Raw genomic sequence first — 26,121 nt, 5'->3', positions numbered from 1 at the left:
ATGTTTTGTACATGTTGTACTGATAAGGGCGTCTTATGTAATTACTCTACTTTCAGTGCTCATTTAGTCTTAACTGATGTACACTACTCAAATTTGGAGCATTTGAATTTAAGAAGGTAGCATACAAATCAGAGATAAGCCAGAGGTGAGAAACAGAACAGGCAACTTTCAGAAAATAAAAACTAAAGGTTGTTGAACACGTGGGATTTAGTTACTCTAGAACAGAGTAAAGGAGTTGGGGTGCTGGTGTGCTGAGCTTCAGTCCTTTTGTAGATCAGATGTATATCCGCTGGGAGTAGGGAAAGAACCTGTCACCTTAATGTGATGCAACGAAAAACTAGGATTAATGCTGCGAAAATACTTGGATATGCGAGGTAGTTACGCACCAGCAAAAACAGCCCAGGTTCCTTAAAATCCTGTTGTCTCTCTAAGATTTCCGCTGTTGTATCTTCATAAATTGTCAGTGCACAGCAGCTAATGCTATTGGTATCTTGGCAGGCTGAAGTCTTTAAAGCAGAACAACTTTGTTCGCGCTAGTGCAATAAACCTATACTTGCTGTTTAGTGGTACTATTGGCAGTGCATTTTTTTAGACAAATAAAAAGTCATCTTATTTCGAATGGTTCTCTTTAAGTGGGTATTTAAAGATTTTTTTGTTTTGTTTTGTTACCGTCTTTGCAAATGCTGGTGAATTACATTTACATCCCTTCTAGTTACCCTGTCCCGGGGAGGCCTCAGCAGGGCCAGGCTCCAGCTCCCTGCAGCCTGCCAGTGCCCAGCCATGGCCCCACCGAGCTGGGCCCACCCCAGGCCCCCCCATCCCAGCCCTTCCTGGGGGTCAGCGCACCCAATGCTGGCCTTGATCCACCAGCTGATTTCCCAGCCTGACCTAGGACCTTCCTCATCACTGTGATGCTGCCTTGGTTGGTCCTGGCCACCACCTAGGCCTGTCCTGCCTCATGTGGGTGCACCATGCCCCTGCTGCTCCTGGCCACCAGGGAGAAACCCTGCACTTGCCGCTTTCTGATGTGCAAAGTCATAACTCCCTGGGAGTACTTAAAAATCCAGTTACATTTATTTTCCACAAAAAAGAGGAGCATTGACTCCTGGGCCATAGGCAGATTTTAGCCTGAACAATTAGATCCTGACTCCCCAAATTTCCTTTGTTTACAGGCAAGCAAAACGCTGTATTTTCTTTCATCAACTATTGTGCACTGAGGTGGCATACTTATAACATGCTCCCGCACTCAGTTTTTGAGGGAACCAGCCTCACAGGGAGCAAGCCTGGCTTTTTGTGCATGTTGGCAGTTGTTTTGGATGATGGTAGCTTATTATGCTTTTGTCTGAATGGGAACATCTGTTTATATTTTTAAAGTTGTATCTTAAATTTTTAAAGATACAACTTAAAATGTTTTTTTTTTTTTTTTTTTTTTTTTTTTTTGCAACACTAACTCAAAATTGGTCCTGTTCTTTGTGTGGTGTTTGGGGAGCTGAGTCAGGCCCCCGGGGTACCTCTGTGCCTTCCTCTGTGTCCTGTGGGTGTGTGGGGACACTTCTGGAGGTCCTTGCTTTCCATCTGGTGACACAGATGAGACCTGCAGGGATTTAAAATAAAAGTTTTTGGGCGAGTAAGAGCGCATCTTGGCTAGCTTTTTCTTCAGCGTTGTAATCTCAGTTGGAGATGAGTGGTTATGAGTGGCTATAGCTGCATCCTGCTTCGTAACCCACTGACTTCCAAAAGTCGCAGCTTCCTCTCAGGCAGGCTGCAGGGAGCTTCCTGAGGAACATGAGAGCCTTTTTAAAATTTGCGTGGGTTTTGTTTGTTTTGAAGTGTACTTTTGGTTTTCAAACAATCAAGGCTGTTTTTATGTGTGGCCATGTGTCTGCTAGTGGATATACTACAAGAAAAGTTGGCATGTTTGCATGGGAATGGAAAGAGGTATGCTGTATGCCTACAGGAGATTTTTTTCTGGTTTGTGGGTACAAAGCTCAGGCAATTTTTCATAAGGCTAATATCTTGAAGGATATTTGAATTTTTGCAATCAGGTGAAATGTTTGCTCTGTATTTCCTGTAGTTTTGAACTAGTATGCCTGCTCTTTTCCACACTAGCTCTTCGCTAGGTGTCTTGTGCCTCTCGAATTGGTACTGCTCTTCTCTGAAAGCTCTGTTCAGTGGGGACCACTGGTGGTGGCCAACTCTCCCAAATGTAACTGTATGGGGAATACATAGTATGCCCTGATCCATTGTCATTGATGAAATCATGAACTTTTCATGAAGAGGAGATATTTTTTTCCTTCTTCTTTCACTGTCTTCTTTCTGGAACCTTCAGACTATATTGTAGTCTGGGAGATGGAAAAGAGAGACAGAGACTACAGGAAAGCTAAAAGGGAGAAGAAAGGAAAAGGGCTAAGAATGGAGACTAATACAGAGAAAAGGTTAGAAAGCGAGAGAGAGCGTAAGAGGGCTTGAATATTTTTCTGTCTCTGTATTCTAAGAATACGCCTGTTGCCATCTCCCCAGGAGGTTTATGCAGAGCTTTGTGGGGAAGCAGCAGTGAATTGCTCCTTTGGATGCTAAGTGTAAAATTAAAGCTGGCAGGGTCTCAGAGCACAAGATTGGGAAGCTAATCGCTCCTAATAACATATTGATTTTCACAGATCTCTGGCATTATGTCAGGTCCATTTTGAATCAGCACCTGGTTTCTTCCTCCTCCCATCTCCAAGCTAATGGCAATGAAGCTTCTGGCTTTGGGTTCATGAGTAAATGCAGCTCTGGATCTTTTTGTCTGTGCAAATCTGTACATCTCAGCAACATGGGTGAAACCTCATGTGCTACACATTGCTCCTATGCACGTGTCTGTGAAACATCCAAATATAATAGCTACCCTGTAGTAGAAGGGTTGGAAGGAGCATGTGTATATTTTAAGTTGAATAATCATGCTGCTGCCTGTATTTATGGTGCTGTACGGAAGTATTACAGTCCTGTTGCTGCACTTGGCTGAGGACAATCAAATGGATGCCTATTTTCAGGCAGAAATTGCCAGCACAGGAGACTGAGGTCACCTAGTTGTTGCCAGGTTACATTCAACCCTGAACAGATTTTCTGTATGTGTTGCTCAGCAGTAACATGCAATCCTTGAGTTTTAGGGACTGACTGTCAGGACAAGGAGATAGGATTTATTTCTGTGACTGCTACTAAGCAATACCCCCCTCTGAAGGGCTATTTTTGTAGTTAGAGGGAAAGCTCTGCTTACAAGAAGATGTGCTGAAAATGCTCCCAGATACTTCAGGTGGTGAAGATTTGTAAGGTGAGAGTGAAATTTCTTATTTTTAAAAGATGCAGAGGTGGTCTGAACTGGGACAGGCTCAGGTCAGCATAGGGCACATACAAGGACAGAAACTTACCTTCTCCTGTGGTTGAGCAGAGACTGTTTCAACTACTTCAGGCTATTTCATTTTATCTGCTGAACTGTTGCAAGGATTCATTGCTCTGTTTGTAGTAGACTGGCCAGAGAAGGGGCAGTAAGAAACACTGAAGTAATGCCTGAATGAGGCTGTTATTGGATATCAGGTGAAACACTGTCTTGATTTTCAGATTAATTTTGATCATCCCTTCCAACTGGACGTTTGCTTCTGTTTTCTTCTGTCTGGTTTGTCTCTTTTGATTAATTCTAAATTGGAATGGCTGTTGTATGGTGACTGGAACAACACAGAACTGGGTCCCCTTTGCATCCACTAAACAGCAGATTGTGGGCAGAGCTTAGGAAAGGCTTTGCTGTGCACAAACTCATTATGGTTTGCTTCAGTATTTACTTGGAAAAACAAGCAAGATGTTCAAGAGGTGGGAAACAGAGATCTTGCTCAGTATGAGATCTTTTGCCTCTAACATTATCTTTCCCTTTGGGGCTTCCTTACTGTGTTACTCATTCCAAATACAAGCCATATTTATAGCATTTGAATCTGGGGGTAATTTAGGAATCAGGATTATTTTCCTGACTTTTTGGAATTCAGATTTTGATTCTGAAATCCTATTCAAAAATATATTTCTAGATTTTTGTGCTATCTTGAGCAATTCTGGGTGTTTTGCACGTTCTTCTTACATAAGTACAATGATGACAGTTGGCATTTCTTGTCTAGGGATAACAATTTTCTGTCCATGGGATCAGTGGAGCTGAAGGACACAGATTAATTATTTTAGAAGGGAAGAGACTCCTTATTAACACTCTTGGTGTGTTGTCTTCTAGTGTCTGCAGAAAAACTCCAATTTCCAAAGTACCTAATGCATGGCTCTGTGGGAAAGGAAGCAGCAGAGCTGGCCCGCTTGTGACAGCTACTCCCACTCACAGTCCTAATATTCTCCAGCCCCCTTCTCACAGCTATTCAGGTGCTAGTGCAAGCAACTGTTTCATGCAAGGCACATCTGAGCTGAAGGCGTCAAAAGAGCCATTTCATGCTTGACTGCATTTTCTAATACAATCCGCAGTGAGAGAGGAGGGTAAGGATGGTTGGTGTGTACATACGCCCTGCCTTTGAGTGTATGTATAATATACAGTACATTTGGTTCCAGCTTGCAGCTGTGGGTGGCAAGAAAGAGTTGCAGACGTGAGGGGGAAGAGAATTGCACTTAGAAAAGAAGAAGCCATTCCCCCACCTTGAAAAAAGATCTCGCTTTCCTTCTCTGTTTCTTGCCCAAGCGAAGATGCGAGTCCCCGGGGCAGCGCTGACAGCTGGTCCCCAGAAGGAGTATGTATGGCTGAGTGGGTGCTGCGTGTGGAGCGCGTTGTGTGCAGACCATGACCGTGTGGGAGGAGTGCAGCTAAGAAAACTGATGAGTCGAGATGCTGCTCATGGCCATCTTGTTTTAATGGTGCTCACAGAAAAGCTTTTTTTGTGATGTGTTTTGTATGTCCCATGCCTGGAGAGGTGCTGCATACCATCTAGTAGCGGTGGGTTGCTGTACCAGCACCACCACAGTGATATTTGTCACAGGTTTCATCACCAGATACACATCTTCTTTATTGCTATATCAGTTTGATACATATTCCTTATTTACCACTTCTTTTGCATATTTATTACCACGCTAACATTTAGGCCTTGAGAGGACAATAACAGTTGGCTCTGCTAAGCTTGCTGTTTCCCTCTAGAAGTTTCACTAATGTCAGCAAAAAGGGCTCTGCTGGAAAATACAGAAAATGGGCTGAAATATTTAAGAAGAACGCCTAGATTCCAAATATTTGTTGTTGCAAACGATGAGATGTTAGCCTTCGGTGGTGGTGGGGGGTGCTGTTGAGAATCCCAAGTAAGAGTGCTTTACAGAGCAATCCTTCCACGTGCCTAGGGAGCTTTTTTCTGCCTCTGGGCTTTTTATCTTTTTATACATGTTTTGGTGGTAGAAGTCCTACATGGAGCAATCTACGTCTCTGTCTTCTGTAGGAGTTGGCTCTGTGGAGATGGGATGCTCTGTTTAATACATGTATTTAAAACGTTTATGTAGATTTGTAAATTTTGCTGATAAAAGTGCTTTAGAGCGTATTCATGGGCTGAAACAGCAATTGCCATGCCATACTGGTTGCTGCAGCTCTATCACAAGACTTTAATTCTGCCCCCCTTAGAGAAGAATATCAGTTCCTGCATGCAGCCCCCTAACAAATAGAGAATGTAAAGTACCAGAACTCCTTTCCTCAGCTGAACTCTCCATTTTCATTGACAGCCTCAGAGGAGATAGCAAGGAAATAAATTGTATTTTTCTATTTTTTTCTCCATACTCTTGGCTTTTGTTGTGCCTCCATCTCCTGCCATTTCCTGTGTTTGAATGGCACGTGAACTTGACATGGATTTTGATTTGTTCTTTTGCATTTCAGTGCCACCAGTTGTGTCAGCAGAGCTCCAGGAACATTAACTGTTAGTAAGGAGGGGGGGGGGGGAAACAAAACACAAAACAGCACAAATCTGATGCGGGGAAAAAAAATGTTAAGAAACCTGCTTCATACTCATAGATTTTGTCTGCTGAAGTATCCCTTTCATTACAACACAGCTCTGAAAAAGATAAAATGATTACAAGTAGAGTGGATCTATTAACTCAATTTCAAATAATATTTCCTGTGTCTTTTTCCAAGGATTTGTACAGCCAACTTTTCATTATTCCTGAATAATTTGTACCCCTGGAAGCTCTTATTAGTGTAACTAACTTCAGCTTTGGAGACATGTTTTTCCTTTCTTATGTTAGTCTGTTCTTTTTCATTCTGCTACTTCTGATTGTGTTTTTCCGGATCTCTAAAATAAATCGTATGCTTTGTAGAATTTTGTAGGTCCTAAATTAATGACAATTCACATTTAATGCCGTAGCCCAATTAATTTGATATATGAAATTCAACCACCAGAAACAAAGAAACAAGAATAGGACTTAGTTCTGTCTTGCTTCCTTTGTATGCTTGTTGTCCAATCAGCCTTTTTTAGGCCAGGAACACCTTTGTAGATGCTATTATTGTACACGGTTTGGTTTTAAGAGGGGTTGTTCAGGGACAGTGGTGTCACAGACTATGATTGTTTGCAGTTTTTCTTTCCCTTTAAAGGAAATTCCTCACTGAATAAGCAGCAGCTCTCAAGCGTATCAGAAATAGAAACTCTGGGCATTTCAAAACAAGACTAGGTACTCTAGGAGAAGAGCTGTAGGCGTTATTTGAACTAGTCGTTCCAGCTAGTGGTGGAGAAGGCTGGACTAATGGAGATCACATTTTCTGGAAGATGTGAGAAATGGAGATTGTGTGGAAGTGCAACTTATTTTAATTTTTTGAATTTGTTTACTGATTCCTTGCAGAGGCCTCTATCTTGAGCTACGATGGCAGCATGTACATGAAGATCATCATGCCTATGGTCATGCATACAGAAGCAGAAGATGTGTCCTTCCGTTTCATGTCACAGCGTGCCTATGGGCTGTTGATGGCAACCACCTCACGAGATTCTGCTGATACTCTGCGCCTGGAGCTGGATGGAGGCCGTGTCAAACTTATGGTCAATTTAGGTATCGTATGAAAACCTCCCACTGCCCCTTCACTCTTAGTTTGGGCTTGTGATTAGTGTCCTTTAAAAAAAAATAATTGTTTAATTTCTGTTGGTTTGATTGGATTGGATTGATTTCTAAAATAGCTGCTGAGACCTTCATAATGATATTCTCTTGTGGAGATAAATTCTTTCCTGCATTGCTGCATGAAGATTTGCTGTCAGTTCTTCGTTATGGACAGTGTTGGTTTTTAAGTCTTTAAGTTCTTAAGTTTCCTTTCTTGGTCTGGGACTGGTGAGCTCTGTGTGAGACATGCTGCTTGGTCCATCTTTTGATCGGTTACATCCCTCATTCTTCCAGCATCACTCAAAACAGTCAAAGCCAAATATGGCAACTAAGCAAATGGATATGGTGGCAAGCAGAAGCCCTGTGAATCCCAAGCCTTTTAAGAATTGGACAGTGTTTAATGCAACTTGATCTTAGATATTCTATTTTGCTAATTATTTCTATTTCATATTTAGTATATCTTTCAGCCTTTAGGGCTTTTTATGTCTAGTAAAAACAACCAACCAACCAAAAAACAAAACAAAACCAAACAGATCTTTTGATCATGGTGGTGTTAAAACAAAGGCAACAGTAATAAAAGTGCATTCCCCCATCCCAGAAGGTTGTGTTCTGTCTCCTTAGAGTTACACTTTCCTAGAAAATAATAAAAGACCATTAGAAAAAAGTCCAACAATAATGACAGTGAAAAAGTTGGGAGGAAATTCAGTCTTCTGTATCCATTTTCTTGCCAGTCTCTAAATGTTGTACTGAATGACAAATAGTCTTCTTTTTAGAGAACATAAATGCAGGAGGCAAAGCTTTCTTTCACTTACACTGATGCACCTTATTGCTTCATGTGAATCCAGCAATATAACTAAGAGATAAGAGATTTTTAGTCAAACCAGAACTATTATGATTATTGAAAACATTAAACCTCTTCTAATGTCTAGGGTACTTCATATGAAGATCTGTGCGTGGTCTGCAGAAGCTTGTGTCAGTTCTCAAATTTTCAAACCCCACAGGAGCAAGCTTTCACTTTTTTTTTTTTTTTTTTTCTCTGAGCTAACATTATCTTCAAAGCCCTGCTATGATGGTATCAGGAGCAAACCATGTAGTGGCTTTGTTTGTAGAGAGCATCAGTGCTATTCACCCATACCTATAGTAATGGCTCTTGGTTTTCATCTCCTGTTCTAGATGGATATGAGAGGTTTATCAAAGTCTTCGTGTACCATAGATGAGCTTGAGTGATGATTTTAAGGTTCTGCATTCTCACCTGAGAAATATGTTGACCAGCAAGCAACCAGCTTGTTTAAAAACTGTTTTCTAGCTATTTTTATTTTATTTTTTTGCTTTAAATTTGAATTCAGACCATGACCTCTGCTTTTGAGAAAAGAGAATGAGGAGAATAAAATGCATTTAAGCTAATTCTTACGTCAAAAATAGTCTCCAGCTACAGGGTATAAAAACATGTTCCATATTCTTAAAAAAAAAAAAAGAAGGCAATATGACATGGTTCCTGTCTGGAATATATATGTTTTCCTTAGTACTTTACACTTTTCTAGTTGAACTATTGAGTGTCCACCTAGCACAGGGGCTGTTGCTGAACTCTCAGCAGGTAGAGTGCAGAGAGAATAGCTGGACTTCAGCTTTGACAACTTCTCAAAAACAGCACTCTGATACTGATCTCTGCCTATATCTGCTCTTGATTGTAAGAATGCTGAACAGCAATTCTTTTGGGCCATTCTCCAAAGAAACCCTGCAAATCTAAGAAATTTTCCTTTAGTTGGGGCTTTCCCGCTTTCAAAACAACAAGGTTACCTTGCTGTTGAAGAAAGAGAGTTTGAGGAGGAATGACCTTAAGGGAGCCATTCAATTTCTGTTTACTGGAGGTCACATCTATATCTTTAAGGAGACAGATCATAGCCAGAATGTCACAAATGAGAGCAGAGTCTTCATCACTAAACCCTGACAAAATGCCCTTATTGGTAAGAAGCAGTCATGAGCACCGCCTGAAGACCTGAGCATGACTTGATCTGTGTCACCATCTCCTTGAGCATCTAGCCCATGACAAATGTGTTTAAACAAAGACTGTTCTGAGTGGTGAGTTATATAATTGTGCTTTTCTTAAAAGTCATTTAAAACTATTACAAAGAGCTGTCTCTTTCTTCTCCTTTGATCTGTTACATTTGATTACTAATTATTATTTATGTGGTTATTAAGGTCTTTCCTGTGTTGTATTTTTTTAATTTCTTTATTATTATTATTTTATTTTTTTTTCTTTTTAACTCTTCTGTGTATTTCAGTTGTAAAGCTTTCCCATACCCCATCAGCCATAGTAAATCAAAAGATGGTATTCAACCCTTCAAAGGCCTGAAGCCTGCGGCCCGCACAGCAAACAGCCCTGAGAACAGAGTGTGCAGAGCAGCCTGCAGGGGCTGGCTTATCCCACCGCCTCCTCAGCACGCACCGACCCAGCCAAACAGGGCATATATATAGTACAGAAGGTTTCGGTGGGCTTGGGTGGGTGGGGGCTCACTGTAGGAGATGGGAGGGATAAGACAGTGAGGAGTAACTCTCAAAGAGAAGTTTTTTCAGGCCTTTCCCATACAAGTGCCAGAGGCACTGCGGTCTGCATGTTGACAGCAGTTCTCACAGTAGTTTGTGTATTTTTTGTGTGAAGATACGAAGTCCAAAGGCGACGCAGATCCCACTTCTGTTGAGAAGGACTCTGAAGGAATGGGTCTAGAGTGGAAGGAGGAGAGAGAGAGAGAGAGAGAGAGAGAGAGATGAAGCCAGTCATGGCTTGGAACATGCTTGGGAATCACTTCAGATGCTGAGATTTGCATAAAGGGAAAGAAATGGCTGGTCCGATAGGTAGATACACATTCATTTTTTTTTCCTTCCATGGGTGAGAAAAGGGAAAGATTTCCCTTTTCCTCCCATGGGAAAGATTAGGTTTCACTGACTTTTGTTAAAGAATATTTCAGTTTTGTTTCATCCTGGCCAGGCTCAGCTTCAGGGCACTTATGACTAGAGTAAATTTTGCCTACATCCTGTTCATCTGAGTCAGTTCTCCTGTAAGGAAGTGTAACCATCCTGCTCTTCTACCTTTTCTTAAGATTTCTCCTCAGGGTTATCAAAGACATCTTTGTCTTTAAAAAAATATATTTTTTAAAATAAATAATTCCTTTAAACAAACACAGCAGACATATTTTCTGTTTTTCTTTCTTAAAAGCATGTGAACTTTTACACCAGATTTTCTTTCATGCAGATCATGCACTCATGTGCAGGTGTATTTATGTTCACACTTTTTCATTAATAACTTCTGAATAATAAATTTTGTGACCCTTTTTTATATTTTTTAAAAAAAGACATGAAAAAATATTTGTCAGATGCCCTCTAATAGTTGCAGGTGGGTGCACAGTCTGAGAAGTTGGAGCTGGCAAGGAGCTACACTGTAAGATGGGGTAAGAGCATTTATAGGGCCTCATCTGGTTTCCCCCCAGGAAATAACCTGGAGTGAGCAGGAGCAGTCAGGCCCTGATTATCTTTCATGTGCCAGTCTTGCTTTGGAGTGCTCTTCTGCAACCATATGTGGATGCTTGTCAAAAGGAGCAAACACTTTGTCCCGACCCAGCAAAGGTGGCTCTTCAACTAATTCAAGGAAGAAGAGGGGCTGAGGCCTTAGCAATGCCAGGTAGCTCAAACATCATCATTTTGTGGTACAAAGATACAAATGGTAAGAAACCCAGGCCTAATGCCCAGAGAATTCTGTCTGCTACTAAAGATATCTCCATTCAAACAGTGAATTCTTAATGCTGTTAAAATGCAGTAGAGCTGTTTAAGCTTTCTGAAGGAGAGGGTCTTTGGCCCTCTTTTTATGTGCTCTGGAAAACCTTGCTTCCAAGCACTAAGGAAGCAGCATCTGATTTACACTAGGAATAATAATGAGAGAAAGTAACCGTAGGAAGGTCTTTCCAGCTCATCCTGCTCCCAGTGTAGTTACGGACCATGAAGTCACTTCACTGCTGTCCTCCAAATACCTCATTCAGCAGCAGAACAGCTGTTGAGGCACACCCATCTTGGAAATTCAAAGCAAGGGGAAACCTCTTATTAGTCAGGAATGCAGCCATATCTAAACAAAGCAAATCACATCAGTAGAAGCTGATAACAGTGCTGAGAGCCCTAGATGAGGATTACTGTAAGTCTTACTGTACTGATGGGGGACTCCCAAGCAGTTTCTTAATTACTCCGGAATTCTCCAGCTGCTGCTGTTTTGAGCACAGAGACCTGGCTAAACTTGCACCCCACAACTTACTGCCTGGGAAAGCATCCTCAGCTTTTTACTTGTATCCTAGTTTAGAGGAAAATACTTTTCTTCCCTTCTAAAAGCTGATGTAACAGGGAGAAAACAGTTTCATGCATTAATGATTGCAACTTGTTTTGGGCAAGGCTCAGGACTACAGAAATCAAAAGCACTGTGCTCATTCTTTGAATGTAGCACCTTTGGCTTTGGATGCCTCTCTTTCCAGTAGTCACTGGAGTGACTTGTGGAGTCACTGGAGTCACAAGTAGTGACTCGAAGTTCCTTTTAATTCATTTTCCCAGAGCTAGCTTCTGGGCACCTGCAGCTTCCATTGCTTGTGTGACACAGGTGCTGTGAGATTGTAATGTCTTCCTCTATAATACACTTCCAAATCTTGGAGGCCTGTTAACCAGATGGCTCCCTAGACATTCTAGTTTCTCCTCTTCTGGCAGTTGCCATAGTGTTGGAAGACAGCACCGTGACTATCTTTAATTTGTAAAAGAGAAAAGGAGGCATAGGATCTTAGAGTACATCTACTGTGTGTAACAAAGTGCTCTGTAGAGACAGCGTGGTGGGCTGAGCACCTTTATGTCGGAGTGCAGCAGCATTAGCCCAGCTGCAGGACACTGTGGTGGTGCTGGCGTAGCACCACGGGCAGATGCAAGAGCGTTAGGGCCAAGCGGGGTCCTTACTGACCAAACTGGACCTAGTCTGGTTCAGGAGCTGGTTCTTCTGGAGGAAGTTTTGGCCATTTCTGCCTGGCACCCCATAGTGTGGCATTGAACAGCCTTCATGCTTGCAGTCAGTATAAGGACTATGTTGGTTTTCAGTTTAAACATTGATCCGTTCACTTGGAGCAGTCATTGACTGGGAGGAAGTCCTGGGACATGTAGTTCTTTCAGGACTGCTGCAAAAACAAACAAACAAACAAACAGACAAAAAAAAACCACAAAACTTCTCTGCAGAGATAAAATACACAGCTATGGCTTTAGTTTCTAATTTTGATGAATGTTGCTGGGGACCAGCCATGTTTCCCTTTACAGCACACTTAATGCTTAGCCCATAAAACATTCCCATGTTGTTCTAGCTGTATCAGCTCCCTTGATCTCACCTGCTTGCAGTGAGTCTCTGGAATCTCTCTCGCTCTCTTTCAGGCTGTAGAGGCAAGGGTAGCTGGCTCCACAGGTAGCTGGTACTCAAGAGCTCCCCTTACCCCACCCAACTCCTGTAAGGGATATAGCCACCACTGTATGGTGATCGTACCAATTGCTCCAGGGCTGTTTGCTCCCACTTTTCTGTTGCGGTTGACGACACATGACAAACCTAATCGCACAAAACCAAACCCAGATTTTCTCAAGAGAAGTTCTGCTTGAAAACAGGCTCTCTCTGGCCATGCTGCTCCCAATTGGTATACCCCTACCCATTATGACTTTTTATCTGTAGACTCTTCCCCTTTCTTCCCCTTTTTTTTTTAAGAGTAACATTTAGTTGCAGCTGCTGAAATAATTTTCCTACATCTACCTGAATAAATACAAAATTAGTCCTATTAAGCAGCAAACTTCTTTCTGTTTCTCTGCCATTTTGTGTAATCTTTGCTCTTGGGCCATATTTCTGTAATAAATACGACCATCTCTGCTGGTCAAAGCCTTAGTTACCTGGCAGAGTGTCCAGACAAGGGTGTCCAGTAGCATGGTGCTATTATTCCTGGCCTTGGTTTCCTAAGAGAAGGTCAGCATAACCCAAAATATGTAATAGCACTGACACGATAGCATTCACCCACACCGGACACCACAGTAACAGATATTCACAAGGCTATAAGAAGGCATTTATAAGTGTAAAATCTTCTTATGGGTCATGTCCTGAGATAAGCTGAGTACGAGTGCGTTAAAGTAGAGAAGCAATGCTCAGAAGCCCTCTAGCTCGCACTGCTCTACCTCAACCTCATTTTTTTGGGCAGTTCCTCAGTTCCTATTTATTAGACTCCACAGCCATCTCTCTATTTTTATTTCCATCTGCCCCTTCTCCTCCCTCCCTTGTCCGTCAACCCTGAATGAAGCAGGGCCAGCAAAGGTTCCCAGACCTGCCACTTCACTGCCCATTTCATCTTCTCCCCGAACGTTAGGAGCACCCCGTTCAGTCTTAGCGTTTGGACAGCAAGGCGAAACTGGGCTTGGAGGAACTGGCAGGGCTGGGGGCCTTTGAAAGAAATTCCTGTAGTCCCTGCAAAGCAAACAAAAAAAAAACCAAAAAAGTATTCCCAACCTCCGGAACTAGCTGAAATCTGGGCTGGGCGTTCGTGCGGTTAGCTGTTTGCAAGTGGCCATTTTATGACAGGACACAACGGGGCAGTATACTAACCCCTTCCTCGCCTGAATGGACAGTGTCAAATGTGCCCGTGCACATACTAAAAATTGTTCTGGGCTGGCACAAGGGGAAATGAGTTGAGGGTCTGTCTTTGGGAGAGCTGGAAAGGGTTAAATATTGCACCAACAAACCTCATAGGCTGATTTTACAGGTATTCTGTGTTGGACAGATGGTGTATTTATGCAATAACAATACGAATTAATTCAAAAGAAACCAAGTGTAGAGGTTGACTTGAAATTTCAAGCTTCTCAGAGAAATTGCTAAAGGTTTTTAAAAAGAGAAATTACAGTGGCGTATGACTTGCATTTCAAGGGAGATCTTTTTGTGCCTTGATTTGACAATTTTTTCTTGTAATTCACATCAGTTCGTGTTCTGGAGTAGAAGATACTCTTAGATGCATAGGCTTCTATAAAAAGGAAATAGCTTTCTGTATCAACACGTGGATATATATGTACATTGGTATATCTCTCTATACATATGTGTATATATATCTGTGCGTGTATATATATATTTATGTAACAGATATTTACGTAGAATATACTGTACATATACACCCACTCCTGAACTTGTACAGACTGTATATAAATATAAAATGGCCACATCTCTTTGCGTGTGTCTGTCCCCGGAAGGGTGGACTGATTGTTTTTGGATGTCTGCAGCTGTTACCTTGAAGGATGCAATTTCATCTTTCATTTATTTTTCCCCATCTAGACTGTATCAGGATAAACTGTAACGCCAGTAAGTTTTCCCTCAAGTTTCATTTTGTTCTCTTTCTATATATATTAAAATAACTTTATTTTCTTTGCTGTTTTATAAGCTGTTTTTTCTTTGATTTTATTTTTCTTGTTTCTTTTTTTTAAAAAATCCTCTGAAATTGAAGGGCTGGGTGGGATATGAAGCTGGGGGGAGGAGGAAAGACCTTAAGGTGATTGTATGTGAAAATTTTGTGTTAGGTTTCTCCAAGGAGGAGATGAACTGTTATTTCATAGCTTTGCAGAAGAACACCTGAGGAACCTGATGAGCTGATATTGTATTTCACTGGTAACCTGTTGTCTTTATGAAAACTTTTAAAGAGCCACATAAGAATAACAACAGGTACTGTATGCACTTCTCCACTACAAAAAAAAAAAAAAAAAGCATGCATATTTAAACACACACAAAAAATCAAATCTTAATTTTTCACTTTGTTTCAGAATGGTGACAACTTAATCTGATATTTATTCAAAGTCATTTTGGGGGGGAGGGAGTATAGAAGAAATAAAATTAGATTGTAGTTTTTGAGTATATTATCAGAGTAATATGAGAGCCTTTTATATAGCATTTAACTCTCTTAGATTTACACAATAAAGTCCACGTGAATCCTTGGTTCATTAAAGATCCCTTTCAGTCTGTTATAAGGTAGGGAAGGTTGCTGTAGAAAGATGCTGGCTGATGGAAAATTGTATACCCTTGCATGAAAAATAATATTAAAAGACCATATCTAATTTTAGTCTGTGATTGAGGAAACAATCTTTTCTGTTTACTTCAAAGAGCTGTTTGAAGTTGCTGTAGGCTTAAAACTGAAACACTATTCCCGAAGAACGGAGCTGTTTAGATCTCAAGTATGGTGGTGTATCTTACTTGAAACCAGATTCCTTGCTGCACTGACAGATCCTGGGTGTTAGATGATTTATGGAAGACTGAACATTAATTCGGAAGTGCTATAATGAATTAAGAGGCGAGGTTGGTCCATGTAAGGTGTTGGCTTGGGGAAGAGTGGCTAGAAAGCTGCCCAGAAGGAAAGGACCTGGAGGTGCTGGTTGACAGCTGGCTGAACAGGAGCCAGCCGTGTGCCCAGGTGGTGAAGAAGGCGGTGGCATTCCGGCCTGCATCTGAAACAGCGTGGCCAGCAGGGCTAGGGAAAGGATTTTTGCTTTGTATGCAACACTGATGAGACTACCTCTCAAACACCGTGTACAGTTTTGGTTCCCTCAGTGTAAGAAAGATATTGAGTTGCTCGAGCACGTGCAGAGAAGAGCGAAAAATTCAGTGAAGGGACTAGAAAACAGGATTTATGAGGAGTGAGTGAGGGAACTGGGGTTGTTTAGTCAGGAGAAGAGGAGGTTGAGGGGACATTGCATCCCTTTCTACACCTACCTGAAAGGAGGTAGTAGTGAGGTGGGTGTCAAGTCTTTTTTTCTCAGGTAACAAGTGATAGGATTCAAGGAAACAGTCTCAGGTTGTGCCAGGGGAGGTTTTGCTTGGATATTAGGATGAATTTCTTCTTGGGCAGGGCAGTGAAGCATGAAACAAGCTGGCAAGGGAAGTGGTAGGGTCCTCATCCCTGGAAGTATTTACGAGATGTGTGGACGTGGCACTAAGGGATGAGATTTAATGATGACACTTGGTATGTCAGGTTGATGGTTGGACTTGGTCTTGAAGGTCTTCTCCAACCTCGATGATTCTATGAGTCTACGTATTTTCTAGAGGCTGTGGTCTTTTTATTTACCAAAGAGCCCCATCCAAGCTAGCAGGAAAATTGGAAGAAGTGTGTTGCAATCCTAAAAACAGAGCTTTCAAGTGAAAGCTCTGAGAGCAACACATTACAGAAACAGTTGTTAGTAGCATTGAGAGAGCAAGAGAACATTGTTGCAAAGCAGTTTCTTAACATATATGCTGTGGTTTTGGGCTAAGATTGTATCTGTATTGTTAGACAGCAGACAATTGTGTCTGTGTCTTGTGTTCCCCCCCTAGTAACAGATCAGCTTTCTTCCTGGTCACTGCCAGATTCAGATCCTGCTTTTCAGGAAAGCGGAAGCAATTAGTTTCTTGGTCTTGGGAGGTGGTCCCTAGGAGTCTGCATTCAGAGAAAGAAGCTAAAGCATTGACTGATGTGTGATTATTCCAGTTGTGAGCCCTGAAGTGCTGCAGGAGCTTAATTGTGAGTTCACAGCTTTGAGAACTGCTTCCTCCTCCTGCCCCGTTGCAGGGCTGTGTGGGATTAGGCCTGTGTGACTCAAACGTGGCAGCTCTTGTTGAATTCCTTTAGCTCATCTCAGTTTGAACACTGTATTTCAAGATAGAGCTGGCAATCAGGAAAACTGTCTTGAATCTCTGATGAGATTGTCAGTTTTCACCCAGCAGTAGCAGAGGGCATTTGCATAAAAATAGGATCTTCTGTTTCCAAACAGTTCATATGTTTTTGCTGCTTAGCCACCCACAACTCTATGTAGATGCTTGCACCATACTTCTTGTTGATGTGTGTCATCTAAGCATCCATACCAGTTTCTTTGGTGTCATCTGGTGTTGTTGCCATCATCTTCAACTTCTGATGACAGATGACTACTAGAGGTTCATCTGTGCAAGACTTTTCAGGTGGGAAATCAGCTTTAATAGCAAGGTGTGGTTGTTGTACAAGATAAAATTTAGCAGTAACTGGAAGAAACATTTAAAAACAAACAAACAACAACAACAACAAAAAAAACACACAAAAAAAAAACAACAAAGACAAACAGAATCCTATGGTCAGATCAGTGGAAAGACAGTCTGAACCCAGAGTGTTTTTGTTAGTTTTCCCATAAGCATCAAAACATCTTGAGTCATTTTGCTTCCATGCATTTTTAATTGTTGAGGTTGCTGCATTTTTAAATACAGTCTTCCTTTGAAGGTTGATATTTATTTATTAAAAAGAAACTTCGTATTTTCCTAATTTATTTTTTTATGATGCTTACTTAAAATGAAGAACACCTCTCCTAGTTCCTCCAACACCTTGTTTCGTTGCTGCCTGTTGCAATGACTCAGGTCATCTGTCCTGCTTTCTAGAAGAAAACCTGCTGGGAACTGATTGATGGAAAACTATATACCCTTGCATGAATAAAATACGGTTAGGCAAGAACAAACCAAATAACATTGTAGCTATTCTTGCAGGCACAAGACATTTACTTGTGCAGAGGGAGTTATCAATATGCAGATGGGTCTGCCAGGGTCTGTCAAAGTCAGTAGAAATGTTTTAAATTAACTTGACAAATGGAATTCCCAGTCGGCTGAAGAGATTCAGGTCAAGCAGTCACCACTGCTAACTGAATGTAAGGACCTGGTTCATGGTTTTAAAGGTAAACAGAGCTGTACTTTGGGGATCTCATGGAATGTGTTAGGTTAAAGAGCCTACTAGCAAGATCACAGCAAGCACTGAAGCTCATGCTATCCAAGAGGAGTCCAGTGTATTGTCAGAGGTAAGCATTTAGTTTTCGATACACTTGCTCTTAGCTTTCATTGGATAGAGTGAGAAGTTTTTGTTTGCATATCTTTGGGATGCTATGTTTCTGTTGTAAAATGCTGTTTTCCCTCGCATCATTTCTTCTTATCGTCTTTAGTTTTCATCAGTCATATCCCACAGTTCTGGAATGGAAGACTGACATCATGTCCTACAACAGGAGTATTTTTTACTCTTTTCATCCCCATGCCTAACTCCTGTAGTTACATAAACTGATCTCATCTGTTTCTGCATGCTGACAGAACTTGAATTTAGATGGACCCAACAGTGCTGTTGCTTACACAGATTTGACTAAGTAGTAACTCTATTTTCCTCTTAGTGTCAAATCAGCACAACCAAAAGTAGTATCAGGGGCCTGAAATAGAATGTGGAGATGCACTGAATGATTCTTCAACATAAAACAGACATAATGGATAGCAACGTATTGCTTGCTGGATTTATGGGGAAAATATGCATAGACTAAATGCCCTTACATTTTTGCATACATACTTTTTTTTTTTTTTTTTAATATAGCTTACCAAAGAATGTAGCTCTTTGACCCACATCCTGTAAACTGGTTCTTGAAATATATAGCTCACTTTAAAGAAAGTTAAGGTCGTTGTGATAGTTTTATAATTTGTGTCATACTGGCTGGTGCTCTGATTTTTTTTCAGCTATCTGAAAATATCCTTAACTTGCTTTATTACCTTTTCAGTGATGACCCCCCTGCTTCTTATCAGTCCAAAGGGGATAGTTTTCAGCAATCTACTAAATAATAAGCATGGAGGACAGGGCTGTGTGTGCTGCAGATTCGGTGTCTTGTAAAGTGTCTTCAGTTTGTGTTGTTTCTAGGATAATGTTTGTGTTCTTTTTCTTGGTTGAGTTCCCTCTCCTTTTCCCAAACCATTTATGTGGCATGGCATTAGTCACAGTCACATAGTTGGACACTATGCTTATGGGAGGTTTGATCTTCCGAAGGTCACTTTCACTGCCTTCGGGGCAGTGAATACTTCTATCTTATTGCTTGTTATTTCATAATGAGGCCTCTTCTTCTCAGTAAAGCATGCCATACAAGCCGTTACCTATTTTCATGTGCCTCGTGAAGCCTCAGAAAATCCTGATCCTCTTTTCTTACCTGTTGCTAAAAGCAAAAATGGAAGAGAGTGAAAGAAGACAGCTGGAATATGAGATCGGTTCTTCCTTTTCAGTTGCCATGCTTACTGTACTTAGCATCTTCATTCAGTGCAGTGTTAGTGTTTCATTTAAGTGCTTATGTAACAACAGCAAATATGAACCTATGATGTGTAACTCTGGGAGAGATTTTAAGTTTTCTTTTTTCCATATCCTCTTAAGTGAATAGGAAGCCATGCTAACTCTAATCTAATCAAAATGTTATAAAAACAAGTGCACTTCTCTAATTCTTAGGGATGTTGCTGTCATTTTAATAAAAGCTTAATAGTACTCTAATGTGAAAACATTATTTGGAAAGTGAAGAGGTGTGATTAAACAGACACATCGTATTTGTGACTCCAGTATCTACTAATGTCATTTAAACGTAATCAGGAAGAAATGAATGCTCATACAGCCTGAAAAGTGACAAGCCATTAGTATGTCATATTGTAGTGGTGAAAGCAAGCCTGGCATTTGTTGCATTTGTACAGCTTAGCCGGGCATTTTCTCACCTTTGGGAAGTCTCAGACTCAGGGTGCTGGTCTGGTCTAGTGCTGCTGCTGTCACCTATTCCCCAACTAGTCTGGCTGGATCTTTGCTAGTGGTCACACACACACACCTGTGGTCTCTACATTCTATGGCACCACGGACACAAGTGCCCTCCAAGCTGTTGTCTGGCTTGAGCTGCTGCACTTGCACCCTCATTCACCCTCATACACACAGAATAGAGATCTCTCACTCAGGACAGAGTTAGAACATAATTTGATAAGCAGATAGGACAGATGAGGTGCAAAGCACAGCCCAACAAGCATGCTGAGCAGCCAACTGAATGTCCCTTTTTATCCCCTCACTCTTTTCCCATTCTTGTTCCTCCCCAAATCACCTGAACTCCTTCTTTGTCCTGCCATTGATTGCTAGTTAAGCATGCTGTAATAAGTCCTGGGCAATCTCAAGCTGCTTTCCCCTGCATCCCATAACGTGACTCATCCCTAGGTAGCAACCCCCTTAATCTGAAAGGTGGTCTGGAGAGCTGCTCTGGTGACTTGCAGTGATGAGTTTCATTTCATGCTGGTGGCTCTGCTGGGACAGGGTGTTTGCTTTTTGGCATCCTTAATTTAGGTTCTTGCCTGCAGTTGTGCTCCTGGGCTCCTCCAGCCTTGTGCAGATGGGACTTCGATGGGCTGATGGCCCCTGTGGTGGGCCTGGATCTAGCCTGGCAGGGTATAATTTGGGTTCTTGCCTCACGCCAGCATCTCTCTGATGTGGGTGTTTCTCTTCGTGGGTACATAGATGAGCTTTGTCACATAAGCTAACAAATTTATCTTCCCTGTGACAGCTACTAGAAAGTAAAGTATTTTGTTTCAGACTTGCTTGATGCAAATCCACTCCACGTCACTAGAAGAAAAAAAAAAAAAAACTCTTGACTTCAGCTCTCGGCACAGGAGTTGCTTAGTACTCCTCTACATTGAAGCAGTGCTCCTGAGTTGCTTTTAAAATGGTACCAAGAGAGCCCCTGCAGTTAATTGCAGTGGGGATGACAAAAAAAAAAAAAAATGACATGAAGCTGGAATCTCATGCTTTAGGACCTGAGAGAAAGAGAGATTTTTATATGTGATTTATTTTGCTTGAGAACAACCCAGAGAGAGCATTTCTAATGAGAATTTGAATAGTTAAAAAGGAAAAAAAAAAAAAAAGCAAACATGAATCAGCACAAACGCTGCTTGCTATTTTGGGTGCTACCTTATCAGTACATTTTAAAGCAATTCCGTGAGACTTAAGATTCAGTGGATGCTGGGTAAGGAGTGGCTGGTAAAAAGGCTCTGGTGATTTGTATTATTGGGTGCAGAACACTGTGTGTAAGGAAAGAAAGGTGTTCGCTGTGTCTTTAATCCTCATTCAGCCAGTGCCATGAAGGTCAAGGTTTTGCTGTGGCATAATTAATTTTTGTAACCCTAAACTGCGTTTGCTGTATCGCAGAATCCCTGCATCCCAGAATATTTTACAGACTGTACATCTGGGCTACAAATACAAGGCAGCCCGTGGTTATCAGGTTTCAGTGAGCCCCAGCTCCTAGTTAGCAGCAGTCAACCTTCGTCTTGGAGCTAATACCATCATATCCTTTGAAAGGCTGTAGGCTGACGCTACCCTTCTAGTGCTCAGGGAGAGACTTCAGCCGGTCTTCGAAGGTCACCCATTTGAAGAGGTGGCACTGTTTAGAGTAGTGCTTGCTATAACACTTTGTGTTATTTTTAATTAATGGTGGTGGTGGGGCCTAATGGGAAAGAAAACTAACCTTGCAAAATCTGCAATCATCAGTCAGGAATCGATGACCAGATTTTGGGAAACAGCTATGGCAATTCACTGGTTATTGTTCCCACCACAGCAGCTTTTCTTGACTCATTGCTGCTTCTTGAGGTTGTCTTCATGTTGTACATTTTTATACATCAAATTTTCAATTCCTGTAGCCTCTCACCCCTTAATGGGATTACAGCTCAAAATGAGAACTGTTGTATAGGGGGAAGGATAAAAAAGAAATTGAAAAAATTTAAAAAAAAATCACCTTGTCTGTCAGTAAGCTAGATACTGTTTGCATAATGTTGGAAATTACAGAAAAATACTGGGATTCTGGGTGCTGTAACAGAAATATTATGAAATAGGCAGTGGTTGGGCAGATTTTTTTTAAAAAATATTTATTTATTTATTTATTTTGTATTTTTGCTGAAGGGAGAAAGATGTGCTGAGGGATTTTTGGAGTAACCTTGGAAGACTTCTGAGTGTAGGATAAGTTTTGAAGTCCTGTGTGGCTGGGTTTTGTTTTAACAGTGCATTCATTAACTAGTTGCTTGTCAGCACTGTTTATTCTTCTCCGCCACTTGTTAGACTCGGAGCTCCCTTTGTCACGTCTGCACAGGGAAGGCAGGAAGACTTCTTTCATTCTTGTTGCAGTATTTGCAGTGTCTCAGCCAGGCTGTTGGGGGGCGGGGAAAGGCTTTGATAGAAAAACTTCTCTACTTCTCAGTTTATTTTGGCTACTTTATTTGTGTAAACTGATTTATGTTCCTTTCTGAGAAGCTGTCATCACTTGAATTTTGCTCAGTGCTGTGGGTTAACCCTGGTAGGCAGCTGAGCACCACACAGGTGCTCGCTCGCTCTCTCTTCCCTAGCAGGATGGGGGAGGGAACTGGAAGAGCAAAAGGGAGAAAACTGATGGGTTGAGATAAAGATAATTTAGTGAGAAAGGAAAAATGAAAAAACAAACAAACAAACACAAAAAAAAAAAAAAAACAAAAAAACAAAAACCACAAAACAAAGACCAACAAGTGATGCAAAAGCAATCATTTCACCACCAGCCAACCAATGTCCAGACAGTCCCTGAGCACTGGTAACCAGTCCCTGGTACCTTGTGGCATACCACCACAAGGTTATAGCAGAACATGTTGGTGTGTTACCATGGTATGTAATATCCCCTTGGTCAGCTGTCCTGGCTGCACTTTTGGGCACGCTAGCCTCCGCACTGGGGTGGGGCAGAGAGGGAAATGGAGAAGGCCTTGACACTGTGTGAACCCTGTTCAGCAAACAGCAAAGACACTGGTGTGTTATCAACGCCCTTTTGGTCACAAATCCAAAGCTCGGCACCATACATGCCTCTATGAAGCAAAGGAACTCCCTCCCAGCCAGATCCAGTACACTCAGAATGCAGCTGTAGCCCTCCGAGTTTGTGGGTATTGAGCCATAGGGCCTGAAAAGGCAATGCTTTGGCTGCCGTAAATTAAAACAGAGGACTAAAGGTGTTGTCCATGGTCTCCACGCGTCAAGCATTTGGCCATTTTTTTTTTCCCATCGATTTTTCTTTTCCTACTCGAGGCACTGAGTATGAGGAAACTTGCTGTGTGCATGGCAATATCAGGGAGCTGTGTAGGCAGTACTAAATGTGTTGCTTCCAGGATTAAGACATGTCAAGCAGTTGACTATCTTAAAATCAAACAATGACTGTATTGGGACCTAACTACCGGATGCTGTTTATGTGAATGAGTAGTGAGAGGATTGCTAATGACAGAAGCTGCCTCTCCACAGCCAACTTTTCCACACCTAACAGTCCCCATGCCACACGCCCCTTTAAGCAGTGCCTGCTGTTGGCCTGCTACCACAACCCATCACATTGCCTGTGTCTTGCACTGCCAGACTGTCCAGCGAAAGGCACTGCTGGTAGAAAATTTCTGTCAGGGAGCATAGGTGCTTGGGGAGGAAGATGTAAGTTTACCTTAAAACTATCCTTCAGTGCTCCTGTGTTTGACTGTTGTCTTCCCTGAAAATAGCTGGGCCAAGATGAGCTGTAGGTTTACAGCTAGTCTGTGAAAGAAGCACCTTAGATATATTTACTGAAAACGTGCCATTAGCAAACCTTTTGGCAGCTCTATCTTCGTTCCTAGTTGCTTATCTTCTAGTCCTTTTACAAAAAGCTGATTCTTCAGGTTTCAGGCCCAGGGAAGAAGTTGTGGACTTCTTGCCTCTCCCGTGCAAAGGAAATATAAAACATGACTTTTGATACCACAGGGAGCCTGGTGAAGATGCCACAGATGTTAAACACAGTGGTTGAGGTATTTTATACCATCATAAAGCGTTTTCTAGCTAGTAAAAAATGGAATATGTTGGATGTTTTCATTCTGAATGTGAAAAATTAGAAAGCCTGAGAGAAATTCTCAAGTCATTTTCACAGCTAAATCTCTTCTGACTTGTGTCACTTCATTGGCTGCTGTATTAAATAGTTATGTGTGCACACTTCATTGTGGCAAAATAGCTTTTCCTCATGGTGGCTTTTACATTATCTAGGCCTGATCATGAACTGGAGGCCAAATCAGTGGCTTCCGTTTTAATTGTCCAAGGGTATCTTACAATTTTGGTTTGCTAGTGAATGTGAAGTGGAGAATGCCTGGCAACCTTACAAAAAAAAAAAAAAAAACACTTTTTCTTTTTAGGGAAATCTCATTCGAAATTATTCGTTTGAGTATTTAAAACTGATAGGGAAAAGAAGACGTGGCTGGTACTGCTTTTGGTTCAGATTAGATTATTTTCAGACTTAGGAATGTTGCTATCTCCACCAAGCTATTATCATCTTTGGGACATTCTAGTGAAAAATGTTCTGATGGTATTAAAACATTTAAGCAAAGTTGCAGTCTCCTGTCTAGGACAGTGTTCTTCATGAATTCTTGGAGTTTCACTATAGCTTCCTGAGGAGGGCCGGTATTATTTTCCATGCAAAACCGTAAACGTTTCTCAGCTGAATTTAGGAAAATTCTCATGTATTTGATATTTTAACTTTAATACAAGAAAGGAAGGGAAAAAGTGTATATGTAGAAGACAACTGAGAATTTTGGTGGTCATTATGCAGTTGGCCAAGCTGTATACTGGTAGTTACAACTACAGTGATCACATACAACATAATTACATTGCTACCACAGCATGTTCTGCCACATTATTGCTCTCTCTCATGAAAATACTGACTGTGGTCAGTCTTACGGATTGTCGAAATATTTATGCCACAAGTCTGGGCAATATCACAGCCCTTTTGTTTGCTGTGGGCAGAAAACTAGCCTCATTTAGTTTCATGCTTTCTTATACAAAAAAAAAAGGGGGGGGGGAGAAGAAAGGAAGTTTCTAATTTAGTATTTTAAATTTTCTGCTTAGCACATTTCTAGATGAAGGGGAATATTTATAAGTAAATTGCTTCCTAAGTCGTTATTGCTATTGTAAGCAATGTCAATAAAATTGACAAGTTTTTGTTGCAGCAAAAATTTTTAATTTCTCAATGGTCACACTTTGTTATTTCAAAAATATTAAAATGCACCAAAAACAGTGTGAAAACTATATGAAAACACAGGTTTTATTTTTTTCTTTTATTTTTCATTTTGCATAGCTCTCATACAGCTTGTTTTCCTGAAAGCTTAGAAGTTTATCTAGACTTTAAGCTTTTTCCCCTAGTTGCAGTATGATCTCAAGCTTCCAGCCTGGCAGATTCACTGAGCAGTATTTGGTACAATTCCTCACTTGTGTGGTGACTTCTCCAGCTGTATTTTGCAGGGAATGCTGTATCCAGCAGGGCTGTGTAGAGAGGATCATCTGTGACCCCAAATGTCTGTGTGCCCAGGCTGGCTGTGCTGGTTCCCAGCCCAAGCAAGCTTTCCTTCTCTCCTGGCACTCGCTGCTGTGCCTGTTACAGAGGGAGCTGAGCACCACCTCGTGGTGCAGCTGGAGGTTTTCTGGTCTCTGTTTATGTGCTGAGCAGCCTAATATACCTACAAAGCAGCAGCGAATCACTCCGTATTTGTTTTGTGTTGCTTTTTCCCATTTGTGAAAGTATCAGAGGTATGTTCAGGATGCTCTGTGGAAGGTAATAGCAAGGAAGAGATAACATGGGCAGAGCTGTGTGAAAAGGTCTTGAATGCAAATCGGTTCCTGACTGTAGCACAGGGCTACTATATCAAATATGCTTTATAGGCAGCAAGAAACTTTTTCAAAGTGTGGATTGTATCACAGGACAGTGCTAATCAGCACAGCAACAGCAACAACATCAGCAGCAGCAAACTCAGCTTTCTTGTACTTACTCTTCTTCCTCTCAGATGAAAACAGCTGATGCTGCAGAACTGAAGGTTTTGGGCTTAAGTGCTAGAACAGCCCAGTAAAGGAGACTGAGGGAACTGCTCAGCCTCTGCCAGCTTGCAACGTGACAGTACTGTGTCTTGGACAGCTGCAGCAAAGCAGACCATCTTAACTTCACTACTCCATTCCCAGTGATAAAGCTAAGGTCAGGCTTGAAGTAGTAAGTAAAGCATGCATGTATGAGCGTGTACAAAACATCCTTAGTAAAATGTATCATGTGGAATATCTATAGAAAAATATAACAACTTCTGATTTCAGAAGCTTCACAGAATATATATATATAAAACTGGCATATTTTCTAATAATTTGTATGAATGCATGCATAATCTCTCACAATAGCAACAGCCTA

At 41.4% G+C, this 26,121-nt stretch overlaps 1 protein-coding gene across 5 annotated transcripts in view; it reads left to right on the top strand.

Annotated features, from left to right (window-relative positions):
• The window catches only part of NRXN3 (neurexin 3), a 973,627-nt gene that overhangs the window by 320,859 nt on the left and 626,647 nt on the right, over nucleotides 1-26,121 (top strand). For 3 of the 5 annotated variants that reach the window (XM_072038409.1, XM_072038408.1, XM_072038407.1), the window contains one exon: nucleotides 6,817-7,020. In XM_072038409.1, the coding sequence (XP_071894510.1) occupies nucleotides 6,817-7,020 (204 nt within the window). Of the gene's footprint in view, nucleotides 1-6,816; nucleotides 7,021-14,425; nucleotides 14,453-26,121 lie in introns of all 5 variants that reach the window. The other 2 variants (XM_072038404.1, XM_072038406.1) reach the window with 1 other exon arrangement.

This window comes from Anas platyrhynchos, chromosome 5 (assembly GCF_047663525.1).
Source record: "Anas platyrhynchos isolate ZD024472 breed Pekin duck chromosome 5, IASCAAS_PekinDuck_T2T, whole genome shotgun sequence".
Lineage (NCBI taxonomy): Eukaryota > Metazoa > Chordata > Aves > Anseriformes > Anatidae > Anas > Anas platyrhynchos.
The sequence above is the reverse complement of the archived record's forward strand: the minus strand, read 5'-3'. Positions and strand labels throughout refer to the sequence as shown.